Raw genomic sequence first — 18,305 nt, forward strand, 5'->3', positions numbered from 1 at the left:
CTACTCGGTGATGGTGATGGCCCTCTCTGTAGAGATCCCTTTGATCTGGGTCGAGGTCAGCTTGGCTACTATTTTCTTCTCTCCTAGTCTTGTTGGAGTGCATATTATTTGAGACTTAATGATCCTACCAGGCTTTACATCCCTAAGGGCAAAGGAAACACAAATAGTCCTCGCATGAGTTAACGGTTCTTTTTGCCACTTTCAAATCATTTCGCTTAAAGAAATAGCTGCTGCCTGGGTTTAGGGTGGGTGTTTCCCTTCTCCCGTGACCAAAGTGCAGCAAGTGGGGTTCGGCATGGTGGTGCCGGCTGGTGGTCCTGAGGACCTTCCCCAGACCTCCTGGTATTGCTGAAACACCAAGTTTGGTTCTGAAGGAAGCAGCTGTGTTCACACTGGCTGGGCAGCACCTGGCATCGCAGCAAGGAGCGCAGGGAGAGTCCCTGCCGTGCCTGAATGCCCTGAGCATACAAACCTCTGCGTAGGTCTTTCTGCTGCGTGGACTGTGCCCAAATGTGGCACGGTTTCAAACATAGCTTGCAAAGGGCCCCCTTACTCCAAATCCCCTAACTGCTTCTTCAAGAGAAATTAAAAAAAAAAAAAAAAAAAAAAAAAAAAAGAAACAAAGCAGAGTCCTGCCATGCTCATTTCATACTGGGCTCGTCTCCTTACCCCTCATCAAATGTTGCCATCTTAAACAGGCCCAGGCCCTCCACCAGCAGTTTGCAGTTGTCCAGGGCAATATTCAGCTCGTTCTTGAAGATGAAGGCACAGGTGAACTCCTTGTTCAGTTTGGCTGTTTCTGGCATCTGGCAGAGGAAGAAAGACAGAAACAAACCCAAATATTGGGGATCAGAGGGGTAATAAAGATGCTGGAGCTGCTGCAGGTTTGCTCCTCACCACCAGCATGGTAGGGGACAAACCCCTCGTATCCTTTCCACCCTCCCGCAGCACTGTGTGCTCTGACATGCTGCCTGTTTTCCCAGCTCTTCCCTCTGATTTCTCAACATGTTTTTTTCCTTCAGGAGACAGAGCTGCGGGATCAGAGATGGGCCCTGTACAAACTGTCCTATTCCATCCCCTTCCCACCCGTTTGAGATGGGCCACTCTTCATTTCATGGCTGCTTTCAACCTTCAAATAAAGGCTGAACAGCCAAATAAATTGCCAAGGACTGAGCATCCCAGGAGGCAGCTGTTCGGGAGATGCCACTGGGAATGCTAACACCACCACGGTGTTACAGTGAGCAGGGCTGTAACCCTTGTCCCTGAGGAGCCAGGCTGGCAGCTACTGCACCTGGATGGTGATGGGGGGGTACTCGAAGCTCATTGTCGTCTCCTTGGTGAGTTTGTCATCTGTCCCCTGGACCTCGGCAATGGCGGTGACGTGGATGAGTGCTTCGTCTTCCACTGAGGCCAGTGTCTTCATGTATGCATCGGCCATAATTTTCAGAGGGACCTGCATCTCTGCAGAAGAGAAAGTGCAACTCGCTGCTTCATCCGTGCTATCTGGTAGGTCTCTTCTCCCAGATAACAAGCAACAGGAAGGAAAAGCAAAAGGAAATGGCCTCAAGTTGCACCAGAGGAGGTTTAGATCAGATACTAAGAAACATTTACTCACTGAAAGGGTGGTCAAGCGTTGGAACAGGCTGCCCAGGGAGATGGTGGCATCACCGTCCCTGGGGGTGTTTAGACCTGTAGACACGGTGCTTAGGGATATGGTTTAGTGGTGGATTTGGCAGTGCTGGTTAACAGTTGGAATCAATGATAATAAAGGTCTTTTCCAACCTAAACAATTCTATGATTCATCACATGCCCAGGCATGTGGCTAAGTCAGCTCTGGTGGATGGTGTCCCAGGGTGCAGGATGAGATGTATTTGCAGAGACCACCCCGCTTTCAGCTAGACCCGGGGTCCTTCAGGGCTGTGTCCCCGTGGGTGAAGCCCTGGCTGGGTGGGTGGTACCTGACACACGCAGCCCATGAGAAGGGTGGCTGAGCCCACAGCATCTCCCCACCAAGCTCAGGCTCACATCCAGCATCTCAGCAGCCCTCGTCCCTGGCTGCCCCAGCACTCGGGAGGAGGCAGAGGAGCATGAGGTTGGGTACGTTTAAACCCACGTCCCCTGGGGTTTCTCTGAGGCACTGCTTGCTATAAAATTAGCAGCTTTCCTTTCACATCAGATTTTGTCTTTAATTGCCTGCACAGACTTCCAGCGGCTCGGAAAACCCTGGAGTCAGCAGCACTGGAGCCTGAACATTGCTTTAACTGCAAGGCTTCCTTGCTTCTGGGAATAAAGGAAAAAGAAAGCCTGCCCTTATCCCTAAATGTATGTAGCTACCTTTGTGTCCTACCCTGCTGCATTTTTACAGCCACAGTATATGTGTGAAAACACTCAGCAATCACCAGGAGCAAAGATTTTTTTTGCAGGAGTGTCTCACACTTGGGATGAGCAAGTGCTATTGATTATTCATCACTCCTTAGTCTCTTGTTTAGCAGATTTCAGTCACATTGCCGGGGATCAGACATGCAACCCAGGTTGCTCAACAGGTTGCTCAAAGATATGCAACGAACAGCGAACAGCTCTTGGGGTCAGCCAGGCAGGCAGCCGCAAGGCTGAAACCTGCTTGGGTGAAGAATTCAGAAAATAACGCTCACAGCATCACCACCAGCTGATCACCATTAGAGTGGCAAGCACAAGAATGTAAAAAATCTGACATTTCCAGCCACCTAAATCCTGTGAGGGATCTGACCCACGCAAGTGCACCCAAAGCCTGTGGTGGCCTCCCTGATGCTTAGGCAGTGAGGATGGGAGGGAGATGCTCCAGCACACCTTGCTCACACCATACAAATGTCTGTCTGCCCACACCGCTGCATTGCTGACCACCTTGCTGAAGCTGCGGCGGGGCCAGGGCCTTCACGCTTTGCTCCCTGCTGTGGTGGGATCCCAGCCTACAGCTGAGGTCCCAGATGCAGTAGCAGGAGAGGCAGGCAGGGCAGGCAGTTTCTGCTCCTTGTGCCATACGGTGCCGTGCACTGACCTATAGCGGAGTCATTATGAACCAGCTTGGGTGACCCCCCGAGCGCCACCGTGAATAGCCCACAGCACGCAGCAAGCTTTCCATGCCTACCAGATTTGCCTTCAAGCTTGATGGTCTCCTTGATATGTCCAAGTTTAGCCTGAACTTTCCCAGTATAGGACTGCAGCTGGCAGGAGCTGGTAAGATTGATGGTCCAGCTCCCAGGAGTAGAGGTCTTCACGGTGACAGCCAGTTCAAGGGGATTGCCAGGATACAAAGCTTCTTTATGGATTATCTCAAGCTGGATCCCAGTCTTGGAGACTGCCTCCTGCAGGACCTCAGGCCTGGAGTCCGTGCTGTTAGCCATGCGCATAGGTGAACCAAAGCGCGCGCGAGGTGTCATTCCTGAAGGCTGTATGAAGGAGGTAGCTCTCTGCATGGCCTGCCTTTCCTCTTTGGAGCCTAGATGAAGAAAAAAGATGGGTGACAGCTGTGATCTCAGTCTCATCACCCAGAGCCACCTTCGCTTTATTTATGCTTCTGCTTCTGAGCAGAGAGGCTGTCAGGACACTTCCAGCCCCTGCTGAGGAGACCCTCTTGGTTTATGCTACCACCAGATCTAACTGAACAGTTTGGACTGGAAGAATTTCCTGAAGGAGACACTTTTGGAGGATGGATGATCTTAAATTCTCCCACTCCTCACTGGGAAGAGTTTTAACAGTCCAGCACAACACGGCTTGACCTGAGAACCGTGGGGAGGGAATGTGGGGGGTTTTGTGTTTCAGATTTGGTCTGGGGAACAGAAAGACAAAAACGATGAAGAAATGAAGCAATGGTGAGCCTGACCACTAGGTTGGACACTCAGCCCATTCCTTTCACTGCCTGCAAGCTTGCTTGCATCTGTCCCTAAGGAGCAGCCCATAGGTGTCACTGCGGGCGTGAAGACGCCCGGGAGCAGCGCTGCCTCCCGGCCTTACACCGGGTTGGCCCCTGCATCTGCCGGAGAAAACACCTGTTGTGGGGCGATCTACACGGCCACGGGTCTCCTCTTTGGCACTGCTTTAGAGGATGGGGGCAGTCACCTTCAGGGAACTTGTACTGCGCCGTTATGTCTTCCCGCGTGTTCTGCCCCACGGCTTTTGTGCTGATGTTCAAGCCGATGCACTGGGTCTCCGTGCCCATCTTGGTGTACTTCTCCTTGCCATTCACCTTCCTGACAACCCAATAGACTTTGTCAGCATTCACTTCCGCAAACACAAACTTGCTGTCAAAGGGCAAATACACATCCCCTTCTCGGATAGCCTTCAGCGGGCACGGACCACACTGGAATATACCTAGAAAGCATATTCAACATCATTTGCTTTTTCAAATATGAGCAGAGCCTCCAATTTTTGGTCCACCCTCAGACCCACCCAAGCAGGAATCCTGGTCTTGGCAATTGACTCTTAGTAGTAAATCTGGGCTGAAATGTCAGGAGCAAGACCTCCGGCATTCGGATGTCACTGCCCAAGTGACATGGGGAACGCATGCTTTGCTGACTGGGGACCATGGTTTCCATACAAAATGTCCCTGCCTCCCTCGGGAGTTGCAGAAGAGCCTTTCTAGGCAAATCCTACCTTGACTTTTCTCCTGAGGGGTTGAATCAATTGCTTGCCAGCCATCAAACCCCACTGGCAGGTCTGGCCTCTTCATCCAGACGTCATTCCACACGTGGAAGTTCCTGTGTGCGTTTGGGTTGGAAAGAAAAGGAGTGAGCTGTTACAGCCAGAAGAGTTGTGATCTCCTCCTTTAACCCTTAAGTAAGGGCAGGTTTAGTGAGGATTTGCATGTAACACTGTGAAACCCCAGGCTTTCTCTCCCTCTCCTGGGTAGCAAACCCAAAGCAGGAGGGAAATTCTCCAAGGAGTTACTGGGGCTGGGAAATGCAGTGCTGCAGGGTGGTGTTGGGGGTTAGAAAGCATTGGTCCCCTTTGGCAGTACCAGACAGAGTCGAAGGATTTATTCTCTAGCTTTTCTCCAAGTTCATTCAGGTAAACATCAACTCTCAGGTTCTCCTCTGTATCATGTGCTGAGTTGAAGTTACTCACACAGCGGGATGGAATTCCCAAGCAACGCATGACTGCAGCACAGACAGACAAAACACAGGGTCACAAAATCACTCACCTCTGGGGATCACCTCATCCGACCCCTCTGCCCGCCCGAGGTCCTCCAGAGCAGGTGCCTGGGACCATGTCCAGACAGCTTTTGAATATCTCCAAGGATGGAGACTGTACAACCTCTCTGGGCAACCTGTGCCACTGCTCGGTCACCCTCACAGTGAAAAAAACTTTTTTCCCATGTTCAGACAGAACCTCTTGTGTTTCAGCTTGTGCCCGTAACCTTCGGTCCTGTCACTGGGAATCACTGGGAAGAGCCTGGCTGTTTGCCCCACTCCCTCCTGTCAGCTATTTATACACATGGATAAGACCCCCTGAGCGTTCCCTTCTCCATGCTGAGCTGTCCCAGCTCCCTCAGCCCCTCCTTAGGTGACAAACCCTGCCACCTCTGATGTTCAGAGGCATGGTAATTTGCCTTGTTAGCATAGTAATTAGAATGGCAAAGAAGGGAGATGGTTCACTGTTTACCTGTAGTGAGGACTCCTGAAAAGACCCAACATTGACCATAACAGACTGGCTTCTTCGTTCTGTAATAGTCCTGCAGAATTGAGACACTCCCAATCCAATCCATAGGGGAGGTCCCGTGGCTGTAATTCCCTGACCAGTTCCCCAGCAGGACACCGCTGTCATCATTGGCGTTAACCTGTGGCCACACACATGCAAAGGAGAAAAACACAGGGGTGAGGCTGAATAAGGCTTAAAGCCCAAGGTCTCTGCCCACCCTGTGGCTCCCCAGGTGCTCCACAGCCCTGTGGCACCCAGCGAGGCCACCGGTGCCGGCTGGGGGCTCCCCTGGTTGGAAACCCTCCACCTGGATATCTTGAGGGAGGTGGCACTGCTGCTCGGGGGCAGCCAAAATGCACTCTGCATCCTGTACCTTAAACCCCAGGGCTCCAAGAAGGGTCCCCACCGCAAAGAGCACTTGCCCCCCAGAACGCAACCCTTGTGCTGGCCCTGCCAGCACAGCTGCTGAGGAAGCACAGCCACTGGGGCAGCTGCAGGCTTTGGAGATGGGGAAATGCTGTATCTCACTTGCCTCTTCCCTCCACCCAAAATGCCTCTGGCTCTTTCCTTGTGTTTTCCCAAAGGAACCCATTGCAGATGCATCCTGAAATGGTGTTCAAGGCGCCAGGGAAAGAAGAGCAAGTAAGAAGGAGGAGGGAAAGCTGGAGGTGCAAAGCAGTTCTCAGAGAGGCATACCAAAGCAGACATGGCTCTGGACACAAGCACAGGATCCCTTCTGTAGCTCAGCTTGAGTTTGCTTTTGTCCAGCAGATACATGCAGGCATCCAAGATGAAGTCCTCAAACTGTTTTGGAGAGGAAGTGGAGACTTTTTTATACGCCAGTCTAAAACAGAATCTGCTCAATCACTACAAAGTCTGTCTAAGTACGTGGAGGAAACTGACTAGTTCTAACTTCTGAACTTCCTTTATGATAATGAATTTCAAGCCTATGGGGCTTCCCAAAACTGTTCTCTCCGAAGAGAGGCTTAAATGAAACCCCAGCTTGGAAGACAAAAGCCTGTCCCATGTGTCTTGTAGACACAGTCGGAACCTGACCCAGCGATCTCTACTCCTGGTGCATAGTCCTAAGTTGCCAACATCATCTCCTCTACAGCCCTGCAAATTGTTCACAAGTCTAATGAAAACTTAAGAGCACTACAGAAATCCAGCCTATTGACACAGCTACAAAATGAACCCCAGGGGAAAAAAGAGTACATAAATGCAGATTATTACAGCAAGACTCCTAATTAGCAATTGCTGATAAAGCTCCCTGAAGTCCAGTATACAGAGATGTCGAACATCCGATTCAATGAAACTTGGCAGAATATCAATATGAATTCTCACTGCTCAACAGCAGAATAAATGTAAGGGTAGGAACAGCTCTATGGACAATGCCCTCTGGCCCCTTCGGGGAGACGGCATCAGCGTGAACACTATTTCTGGGCCATCTGCATTCTGCAGCTTGAAATCACAGACTTATAAAACAAAACAAACCAAACAAAAAAAAAAAAAAAAGAAAAGAAAAAAAAGGAAAAAAACCCCAGGTTCCAACAATTTTGGTGTGGAAGTCTGTCTGGGTAGGGTGTAGGATGCTCCACTTGGGTGCCCATGTGCTTTCTATGGAGTGTAAATAAACCTGGCCTGGCATCCATCTCTTATCTCTAGCCCGAGCGAGTTTGCTGTGCCACGCCACTGGAGTTACCCAGGAGGCAGCATTGAGGAGCACCCTTCCTGAGAAGAAGGGTTGATTGTGTCCTGCACCCAACAGTTCACCTCGTAATCGGTGAAGGCACCACTTGAACAATGACAACCTCTGCCGGTGCTTTTCCCCTATTTTTTCCCAATCATGATGCAACAGGTAAACAATCAGATTTTTTTCCCCATCAGCCCTCTCCACGGCTCATAAGCTGTGGTTACCAACAGCTACTGTGTTGCATGAGAGTGGAGAGGACTCCTTACGGGAATTTTTTCAACCAGAAATGCTCTGTCCCCAGTTTCCATGTCCTTTGCCAGGGGTCTCATGATCCGACTATAAACCTGCCGTTAAAACCCGTTCTCCAGCTGTGGCTGCGGAAAACACTCAAGCACACAGATTACTCTAAGCAGTGAGCCCTCCCAGTGAAGCGGTGGGATTATTCAAGCGCTTTGAGCCGCTCACAGTTTTAAACTGTTTATAGGTCTGATTCATCGAAACGAATACCTAAGGGAGAAAGAGCAAATAAGGGTAATGCCAACGAGACAACTGTGTTTTACCTGCCCAAAATTCCAGGGTCTACCGTATATGTTGTATGCAGAGCCGACATAGATGTAGCCTGTATCGTTGAGCACATATTCCTTTCTCTGCGCCTCATCAGCCAGGAAGACGACATCATCTGGAGCAAAAAAACCCCTCTCAGATGTTAAGTCATTTGCACACACACTATATGAAGTTTTCCTTGGAAAGCTAAACTTGGGGAGCTGGTGGGCTGTAACATTCACATCAAATGACGACCATGCAGCACTCACATTTTGGAAGAATTTCCTGTAAGACTAACCTTTCCTTTACTCTTGTGGGTCTATCACTACATGACCACTGTTTTATTTTAGCAAAATGCTTCTTTCTGAGCAAACACTTCAGTGGACTAGACAGACAACAGAGAGAGCTGCGGTGCTGATGCCAACCAACAACACACGGGGATTTTGTCTGGTTATTTTTTTATCTGGATTTAAAGTCAACTCAGTCCTCTCAGTTAACCTTTATGGTGGCACAGGGAAACAGAGAGGGGTGGCACAGAGATGCCCCTGAACCTGGCACTGAGGACCCCCCAGTGAGGAGCTGGCTCATTGCTACTGCCCAGCTTCCCGCGGGCTCTGTGAGGATGCTGCTGAGATGTTTTATGGGGAAAAAGCAATGTATGTGGGAAAGCGAGGAGGAAAAATGTGAGGCAAAGCCCCCCCAGGGACAATCCCTAGCAGCAGTAATTATCACCGCCAGTTGCGGGACCACTCACCTCTGCACCAGGGATTGAATAAAAGGTAGATAGCACTGTTCTCAGGCTCGTAAATGCTAGTCCCAGCCTTCACGTTCAGGGTGTATTTTCCCACCAGGGCCTTGGGCGAGCTGGTGATAGACAGCAGGCACTGGGGAGGCGACAAGGAGAGATGGCACAATGGACCCTCCACCATGGCCACAGGCACGGCAGAAGCACTGCTCCACGCGACCGACCGACACGAGTGCCGAAGGTGGTGGCCGTGGGGGGCCTTGCAGGGAGGGAGGAGAAGGCGGCGGCAGCATGGGGCACATCCTGCATGCGCAGGGCAGGAACAATGAATGAAACAGGGCAAGGCTTCCGCCCGCCTAAGATTACAGGGCTACAGGAAAGCAGGACAGGGGTATGAGGATTTGCTCTGTAGCTCCCGATGGGCTTGGCATTACTGCCCTCCACGCAGGAGCACCGCCCACGCGCTCTACCTCTTTGCCACTGCTCCTGATGATGGAGATTCGCCACTTGTTGGGATCCTGCTCCCACTTCGGGTTCAGTGACATCAGGGTCCCCCTGACTTTCATTGGCTTTTCGCCTAGAAACAAACCCAGCACAAGATGCAGGAGGGTTGCAGGAGTCTGCAGTGACTGCGGTGCCACAGGGACGGGCAGCCAGAGGCAGCTGGGGCTCTCCCGCTGTGTCCGATGGCCACAGAGGGGGGACCTGCTTACCAAAGCCAAAACGCACGGAGAGCTTGTCGGTCGTCCTGGGTGCCCTGTTGAAGCTGACCTGCAGCTGGAAGGCCTGCCCCCGTCGCACCACCAGGTTCTTGATGTTGTACGCATCCGTGTGGTGCAGGCAGGAGTTCTGGCTCTTGAGAAAGTCAATCCCAGTGACTGCCAGACTGGTCTCTGCAAAGCCATTAGCAGAAACGGAGAAAGAAAAGAAAAAGAGAGAGATTGATGGTAAATTGCTCAGTAAATACAGTTTTCCCCTTAATGGAATCCTGTGAATTATCAAAACATCTAAGTGTCCAGTGATCTAGCACAAGGAATCACCACAGGACTGAGGATCACCACAGCTAATGGATGGTGCAATGGTTTATGTAGATATATAAAACGTAAAGTATTGTATAGTAGCATATTGTATTGTATCATATAACATCATTATATTACATTATATTATAAATAATAATATATACTACTACATAGAATATATAACATATAATATATAATGTAGTATCATATCATATCATATCCAAATACTTAGCATATGTACAAAGAGATGGAGAGTCATGTTGCTGGGATGGGTTGCAGAGGCCGGCAGCAACCCGCCTGGAGCAGGGATGAGCGCCTGCCTTGCCCTCCGACTGCTCGGTCCCGGGCCGCTGCAGCTGCGGCGTGCCTCCGCCTCCCTCCCTCGCAGCTCAGGGAGTCTTGAGGGATGTTTGGCCTCTGAGGTGGCCCTGGGTGACAGGGAACAAGCGGCCTGGGGGAGCTGGAAGCGATGTAAGGCTTTCTGCCCCTGCCGCAGCCAGGCACCCAGCCAGCCCCCCAGCACCCCTGCGTGCATGCCCTTGGGGCTGCTTCCACAGCAGCCAAAAGGCTGCAAAAGGGATCTCACCGGCCTGGCAGTCCGTGTCTGCTGGGCTATCCTTGCACGCTGCCAGCTGGCCAGCCGCCGTGAGCCAGCTCCACAGCCCACTGCGGGCCAGGAAGATGGCACAACTCCACGTTTTGTTGTAATAGCGAAAGTCTCGCTTCCCCCTCTAAAGTGCAGTGGGGACAGTGCATCGATTTTCCATGACTGCAGCTGCTGCGAGGCAGCCGCGCTCCCCCCAACATCACACATAGGAGCCCGCCAAAGGTCCTGACTGCCTCAGCATCCCTGTGGGCAATGCCTATGGTCCTGCCGTGTCCCTGAGCCCTCTCCTCCTTGTCCCAGTCTGCTCAGCTGCTTTGCTGTGGCACCTTGTTAAAGCCAAAGCTACGAGAGCAACTCCTGTTTGCCGCACGTCTGGGCCACACCGAACGCATGGAGCATCAGCTCCTTGAGTATTACAAATGGTTCTTTGTTACTGCTGGTATTAAAACAAGTAGTAGTAGTAGTAGTAGTAGTAGTAGTAGTACAGACAGGTGATGGAAGCACTGCTTGCCAAGGTACACTCAGACATCGTGCTCCCAGGCAGCTCCCAGCTAGCAGAGGGCAGCTTAGAAATTCAACCTCACGGTTGGGACTTTTATCTCAGTGTATTCCCCTCTGGTCAAAGACTAACCTTATATTAGCATTGAACACCTTCTTCGTGATTTTCAAATAATAATTAACAGTAGCTTTAATTGCTCCTTACAAAACATAGCTCGTGCAGTCAAGCTGGGAATAAATCGAATATGCCAAAACTTGGCTCCCCTCAGGTGCTGAGTCCCCCAGTCCCTCTGGGCTGCCAAGGGCCTGGGAAATGGGGCTCTTCAGGACACTGAACCTCATCCTTCATATTTCCCCTTCAAAGATCAGTCCTCCAAAATATCACGATAATCACTGACCAACCTCTTACAGAAGTCTGTATACATAAACCTGTGCAAGGTTTTGTTGTTGTATCTTTTTTGCCAAGGACTTGGTTTCTCCTACAACCCAAGTAACCAAAGGAAGGTCTGGGGCTGGGAGCCAGCTGTGTTGCTGAGATGCTGCCTGTTCAGGGGGATGCTAAATGGGGGGGGGCGGGGAAGAGCACTATAAAGTACAGTATAATATCATATTGTGTAATACAATAAATAGAATATAATAAATTTACTATGACATGACATGACATATGATATGTTATAACATGACATAACATGATATAAAAGAAACACTCAGAGGCCAGGCATCCCTCAGCCTCCCTGGGTGGCACAGCAGGCAGGCAGGGACATGTGGCAGCAGCCCCGGGCTGCCTCGGAGGGCAAGGCAGGTGCTTGTCCCTGCTCCGGGCGGGCTGCTGCAGCAGGCTCACCGTGGAGCGATGCCTCCCTCCGTGCCCGCTGGTGCTGCTGCCGTTTGACCTCAGCAGGGTTTTGGACTCCAGCGGGAGTCCCTGCAGGTGCCTCGCTCCCATTCATTCCCAAGACAGCAGCTGATTTGGTAGGACGTGGCATTTAAAACCGCTGTCTCCTAGGCTGCTCTCTGCTCCTGCAACTCCGGATGGGAGCAGGGCTCGGAAGAGCCTCAGCACCTCCGTGCGCAGCGGCTCACAGCTCGGGGCTGCGGCACAGGAGTGGAGCTCTGAGAGGTGCAACCCGGCGATACACCTGAGCAAAGGGAAAGCCCTCAGCTTTCCATGAAGACGGGGATCTGGGGGTCACTACGTCAGGCTTTGGCAGGCTGCCCAGGTGTGACAGGGAGAGCTGGAGCATGCCAGAACGTGGCTGAGCTATACTCCTTTGGAAGGGTTCAACCTGTCTTGTACCTGCCCGCTAAATATCCTTGAAGGATAAATTCTATATGAACAGTAGGGAGTAACAATACCTCAAAAGCACTTGCCTCATGATTGATTCAGACGAAGACATGGGAGAGGCAGGAAATGTAAAACGGCTTATGGTAACAGAAATCGGCCAGTCAAAGGCATAATGGCTGAGGGGATTAATTCACCAAAGGTCTTGACAGACTCACATGGCACCAGGCAACCACGCTAACCGGCGTATCAACAAAAGCCTAACATCAAAGAGGCTGAAATCTGCTGGCAGCTGCTGTAGCATGAGAGGTGCCGCAGGCAGGGCCAGATCCAGGGGTGGTTGAAATCACCTGCACCCAGCAGCGACTACAGCCTTGAGTAAACTGAACTGACACCCCTGGATCCCCACCAGGTTACTATATCTGTGTATTTCTTCTTAGTAACTATATTTATCTTAATGATAAAATTTATATCTTTTAAAAGATAACACATATTATAAAATAGATAATCAATATATATTTATAACTTTACGTCTTTATCATAATTATTAAATATAGCCATATTTATCTTACTTACATAACAAAAAAGGTACAGGAAATAGAACTGACCATCGTTATCTTTTGTTAACTGATTTCATTTTTGAGTGCTTTTTGTTTGCTTGCTGCCTGCCAGATACCAACCTCAGGCTGATGTTTTGCATAATGGGGTGTGTATGCAAAAATTTCAGCTAATATTGCTTAATCCTCTTGAAAAGGATGAAGGGCAAGCGTGTCTTCCTTAGCACTAACAAATTTCCAGTCTCCAAAGCTGCTCAACCTTATTGTTTACGGAAACCCTGGAGCTGGGCTGAGAAGGTACCAGAAAACAGCCCTGATGATGGGAAAGGGCTGTGGAGGGATGTGGAAGTTGAACGCATAGGATGGCTCAGGAAAAAGGGCCCTGGGGAATCCATCCTTCCAGCATTTCCTAACTTAGGGACTGCATTTCCATCCTGTGTTTCTGGTCATCACCGATGTTGAGGATGCACAGAAAAAAGCCACTAAAAACAGCTGCCTTGGAAAGTGTCCTGACATTGCAGAGCTTGGTGCCAAAGACCTGTCCACACACAGCACTGCCTACCGATTGCCCTGCACTTATTCCTGTGCAAACACTCCCGTGATACCCCGTGATAGAGCCGGCACGGTATCCTGAGCCAAGAAATGCCACGGAGCAAGCTGGCTCCATGCAAGATGGCTTTCCCATCACTGCATTCAAAGGGACTTGGCCGCAGCCTGCCACCCCCATCCCCGGGCAGCCCCTGCGTGCCGCTGGCTTCCTGCTCTGCCTCCTGCCTGGGGCACTGGGTTGGGTGCCTGGGTGCCCTGTGCCCAGCTGCCTGCAAGCACTCGGCTTTGCCGACACGGGAATTAACAATTTATAGCAGAGCTGAGCACACCAAGAACACACCCACCGAGGGACAGAGGCTCAAGCTGCAAGGGGCAGCCCTAGCTGTGCTCGCTTCTGGAGCAGGCCAGAAGCAAACCCAAACACTGAACGCTGCCAGACTTCTATTTTAGAAGAAATTTTAAAGAAGTATTTTTTTTTTATCTCCTAGTGCTATGTTTTATTTCCTGTAGAGCTCCTTCCTGCACTAACCCACCAGCCCCATCGCATTGCTGTCCCCCTGGGGAGGTGTTCAGAGCTCTGAGAGCACAGCGATCACCTGGAACAAAAATAGGGACATGAGGACTTTGCATTGGTAAGGATCTGGGGCCTTTTTTCCATGAGGTTGAGGTGATAGGCTTTAAAAAATATATTAATATGGAGCAGAGTTTTTATAGCATGCCTGGCTTCAGTGGTAATAAGGGCTGCTCAGAAGGACAGGAGGGAAGTGGGATGAGAACTGTAGTTTTGCAAGAGAAAGCTAAATTTGGACTCCTGCATTTACTTCCCATCCTTGCCCAACCTCCAGGCACTCTCTCACATCCCAGAGACGTGGGATCACATGCCAAGGATGCCACTGTCCAAGGCTTCCTGAAAAATTTCAGCTCATCCACACCCAGAATACGGCAGTGTGAAATGGAGGGGCTTGAAGCAGTGTCAGGACACCCTTCCTCTCCTGATACCTGCGGAGACCTGCTCCTGGCCCTGCTGCAGGCACCAGCCAGCCCACAGGCAGCTGCTGCAACCTGGGGGCTTGGGGCACCCTGGGCCTGGGCTGGCCCCAGGAGCACAGCCAGCAGTGGTGGTTCAGCAGCTGCTACAGGAGCGACTTGGGTACCTTTCTAAGTAGTGCAGCATCTTCTGACAACAGGGCAGGCAGGATGGCCAAAGGACAGAGCTCAAGTCCAAATAAGTCCCCTTTTCAGTTCATTTCAAAACTTCTGTCAGATGGTATCAGCCATCACTAAAGAGCAATAACCTGCTCAACTCAGTAGACTGAAAGAAAAAGAGTTCCTTTCACCTTAACGTGGAATAAGTTTTAAAGAGCTGCGTTTATTTCCCATTATCACCAATAGAACCTGATGTCTACAGTCTGATGAAAAGTGATGAAAAGTGAGTCGCATTTTTCAGCTGGTTTACCGATCTGTCAAAACCAGAACCTGCACAGCCAGAGCAAACCTATTGCCCCTGAGCAGCAGTGGCATCGAAACCCCTTTCTCCGAGGTGTCACCTATGGCAGTCAGAAGGGTGAGAACCCCCCCACCTCTGCCAGAGCTGCCATCCTCCCTGCGAGAGACCTGCCAAACCACACATCTAACACAGGTTATCGTGCCGAGTGTTAAAAACTCACCAGCGTTACCGCTCATGGCTCTTGTCAGCGTTTCGACCCGAGGTGCCTGCAGTGCCAGCAGCTTCCAAGCTCCTGAGTAGCCTCTGCCACTCGCTTCTGAGTGTGGCGAAGGAACACGGGCTGCCCTTTTTATCAGTGCCCGGCTCTGAGGTGTCAGCAGGTCCACTGCCAAAGGGGTGGTGTTTAGAGAAAGGAAGTTCCTGTGGCAAAAAAAAAAAAAAAAACCTCACACAAATGACTACAACTCCCTCTGCACATAGTCAGACCCTGAAAAACAGCGAAACTTAAATCCTGACTTACATGGAAGGTGGATTTACACAATCAGATGACAAGTGGACAGACCCTACACTGACAAACAGTAAAATCACGGGCTAGATGAGTAACAAGAATGTACCTATGCCCTGACACCCAGGTTACTGGGACTGCAACTCGAGGGCTAACTTTACAAGGCAGCCCACAAACATTTAATCTTTAGGAAAACAGACCTCCTCATTAGGACTTGTCTCTTTGAAGTTAATGAGATTTTTGTCATGTTTGGGACAGAAGCATTTGAAGCTGTGGGCCAAAATCCAGTGTTTACACTTATGGGTTGGAAAGCCCAAGGATTCTAGCACTGGTCCCCTCCCCATGGCATCAGGCAGATGTCAAGGGAGATAGGCCGGCAGGAGCACCAGGTGGGAAACAGGAGAAATGTCCAGGAGGATCAAGAAAAGTAGTGGATTAGGAGCTGTCTGCCAGATGCTTTTTGCTGACAGCTGTACCAAAGGCGTCTGCCCAGGAGGTGTCTGGACCCCATGTGCCTCCCCATGCTGGTCCTCAGGGTGACCAAAGATGGAGAGATGAGTCTATTCCATGGAGGGGAAAGCTGGTCACACACAGGCCAACAGCGACATGGGCACAGTGGCCAGAAAGAGATACAAACATGTTCCCCCATACCCAGAAGTGAAGTGGCAGCTCAGCCATGGGAGCAGCCTCAGGCCTCAATGCCTCCCTTTGTGGCAGCAGCCCAGGGTCCAGCAAGGCAGGATTCAGTTTGCAAGGCAGGCACACCTAAACGTAGGATCTCCCTAAACAAGGCACTGACTTTTCTCCATCAGCTCAGGTAGCTAGGTATTTACTTCAGGAGGACTGTTTCATTTGGTGCTGAAATGTCAGCATAAGCTAGGTGCTGAGTTGGCAGATCCCTCCCTTTGAGCATGTCACTACTCGCTAGCAGGTGTACGTTGGGTGTCCTTAGTTGAGAGCATCACTAGTGCATCACAGGGCACCGAGGGTTCAGTACACATCTACAATCTTGTGGGACATCTGTAGGAACATCCAAACCGCCAGCGTTCTTAGACAGAGCATCACTCACCATTCAGCATCAGACAACGTGCTGGCAATTACCTATTTTACTACTGAAAAAACCCCACTGTAACCCCAATTTACCTTTCAGCATTGCTTTTACACTGCATGTCTTTCCTCCCAAAGGGTGAAAGACGTTTTTCTTTAGAAACAGCATGGCATGAAGTAAAGTATATGTGGAATGTCAGTACAACAACATAACCAATAACAGATATAATCTGAATGTTTATGATGTATTTTACTGGTTTCCACTTAATTGCAGGAAGAGAGCAATCCACTTCATCTGAAATCACTGACAGTAGACTTCTAATCCAGTCCCAACCTGTTATCAGCATATGTATCATTCCATGCTTGGTTGGAGGCAGATTAAATTGTGTTGACACAGCAATGTGTCTCAGTTCTACAGAAAAATTTACAGATTTTCACAAACAGGAACGGGTTGATGTCAGTAACACTTCGTTCCTGAAAAAATTTTGTTAGGTGCATGCCAGATGGTCAGTGGTGGAAGCAGGGCATGTAGTCACCAGGAACACTCACATTTCCAGTCCTATAGGGTTTCGCAAAAGGGTGATTTCAACTGCATGCACGTTCTGACCCTCACTTTGAACATCAGAATTCAAGGAAAGATTGTAGAAGTTGAATGGGTGTGGGTTCTGCTCTGCCATGAACCTTCTCCACCTTGGAAGGTGGTTGACCTTTTGACTGTTACAGGAATTTTTTGTTTATTACAGCATCTAGCTTTCAGTTCTTTCACTTTGTGCATCTACTCGTTTTCCCTGCTCCCATGATTTTTTTCTATGCACTGGTAGTACCTCGATTCAACGACACTAAACTTGGCATGTGATACAACACTCTTACATTAACTTTCTCCCCTGGCTCATACAAGTTTTTCCTGCCAGGAGAGGACATCGAACCTTTGTATTTGTAATACTGCCCGAGACTGCTCTTCGTAAGGTCTGAGAAAAGAGATTTCAACTTCAACTGCAGGAACATTTTTCAAAGGCATAGTTTTACCTTGTTTCATGTTGTCAGCAGGTGATTTCCGTCCTTCCTACAAGCAAATCTCTCTTTGTCTTTGCTGGCCAGAGTGGCTGGCTGTGATTCAGCAGCATGACTTCTTTTCCTCCTCCTTGGTGAAGCTATGAAAAATACCAGCCCTTTTGATTTTTTTTCCCCAAACAGTCACAACAGTTAATCACTTCAATCTATCTCATAAAAGTATACTCTTCTAATTAACAGAAACAGGAAAAACATTGTGGATGGCCCATCCCTGGCAGTGTTCAAGGCCAGGCTGGATGGGGCTTTGAGCAACCTGGGCTAGTGGAAGGTGTCCCTGCCCATGGCAGGGGAGCTGGAACTAGATGATCTTTAAGGTCCCTTCCAACCCAAACCGTTCTGTGGTTCTCTAATTCTATGATATATTTTTCACAGGCCATTTCCAGTCTCTTACCAGTAACTTCAGCAACTCACTTCCCAGCTTGCAAAACCAGATACCAGAGGCTATCAGCCATATCTGCATGTATCTGCTATAAGGAAAGTCACCTTACTAACTGTCATAAGCAGGTAATAAAATGCAAATAAATACCATCATCTTTCTCCAGTGGCTGCTCCTGTTTACAAGCTTGCCCTTTGTTCAGGTTTTATTTTGTGTATCAAAAATGAAAAAACAAGTCTAGACATCTAAACCACGACCACAGATACCAATACCAAGTAGGAAAGACATGAAGTGCAACCCAGTCCTTAGTTTTACATCATTTACTTGCCACACCATGCCTAGTTATGGAGAAGTTGCCTTTTATAATAGCAGCGTATGGATCTACATTTTTTATAACCATCTAAGGCTTCAAGTTGCTTCTGTTTGTTCTATGTTCAATCAGAGTAACACTCAAAACACAGATCAAAAGCACTAAAGGTTTCCTTTTTGGCACTCCGGAAAGACGAACTCATCCTCCCGGCCACCCTGAGGAGTTGCTCCAAGGTATGGGGGTGAGCGGTGCATCCGCCAAGGTACACGCTACATACAGCCCGTGTCTGGGTCCTGAGGGGCACCACGGCAAGGAGGTCCCTTCCACTGACCACAGCAGGACTGCTCCTGCATGTACCATCTAGTACAAGTTGAGTCCTTTGT

General features: G+C 49.8%; 1 protein-coding gene across 10 annotated transcripts in view; it reads right to left on the minus strand.

The window, feature by feature from the left end:
• Positions 1-18,305, minus strand: part of TGM4 (transglutaminase 4) — a gene marked incomplete at its 3' end in the record, with an annotated part of 27,109 nt that continues 8,804 nt past the window's right edge. For 8 of the 10 annotated variants that reach the window (XM_080385897.1, XM_080385894.1, XM_080385888.1 and 5 more), the window contains 15 exons: positions 17,192-17,316; positions 14,834-15,033; positions 9,368-9,547; positions 9,125-9,231; positions 8,664-8,793; positions 7,927-8,045; positions 6,370-6,477; positions 5,638-5,812; positions 4,994-5,132; positions 4,630-4,733; positions 4,096-4,347; positions 3,125-3,475; positions 1,292-1,461; positions 670-806; positions 1-142 (listed from right to left, as the gene is read on the minus strand). In XM_080385897.1, the coding sequence (XP_080242023.1) occupies positions 1-142; positions 670-806; positions 1,292-1,461; positions 3,125-3,475; positions 4,096-4,347; positions 4,630-4,733; positions 4,994-5,132; positions 5,638-5,812; positions 6,370-6,477; positions 7,927-8,045; positions 8,664-8,793; positions 9,125-9,231; positions 9,368-9,547; positions 14,834-14,849 (2,130 nt within the window). In that variant the 5' untranslated portion in view covers positions 14,850-15,033; positions 17,192-17,316. The remainder of the gene's footprint in view (positions 143-669; positions 807-1,291; positions 1,462-3,124; positions 3,476-4,095; positions 4,348-4,629; positions 4,734-4,993; positions 5,133-5,637; positions 5,813-6,369; positions 6,478-7,926; positions 8,046-8,663; positions 8,794-9,124; positions 9,232-9,367; positions 9,548-14,833; positions 15,034-17,191; positions 17,317-18,305) is intronic. The other 2 variants (XM_080385889.1, XM_080385896.1) reach the window with 1 other exon arrangement.

The sequence above is a fragment of the Falco punctatus genome (genome assembly GCF_963210335.1).
Source record: "Falco punctatus genome assembly, chromosome: 4".
Taxonomy (NCBI): Eukaryota; Metazoa; Chordata; class Aves; order Falconiformes; family Falconidae; genus Falco; species Falco punctatus.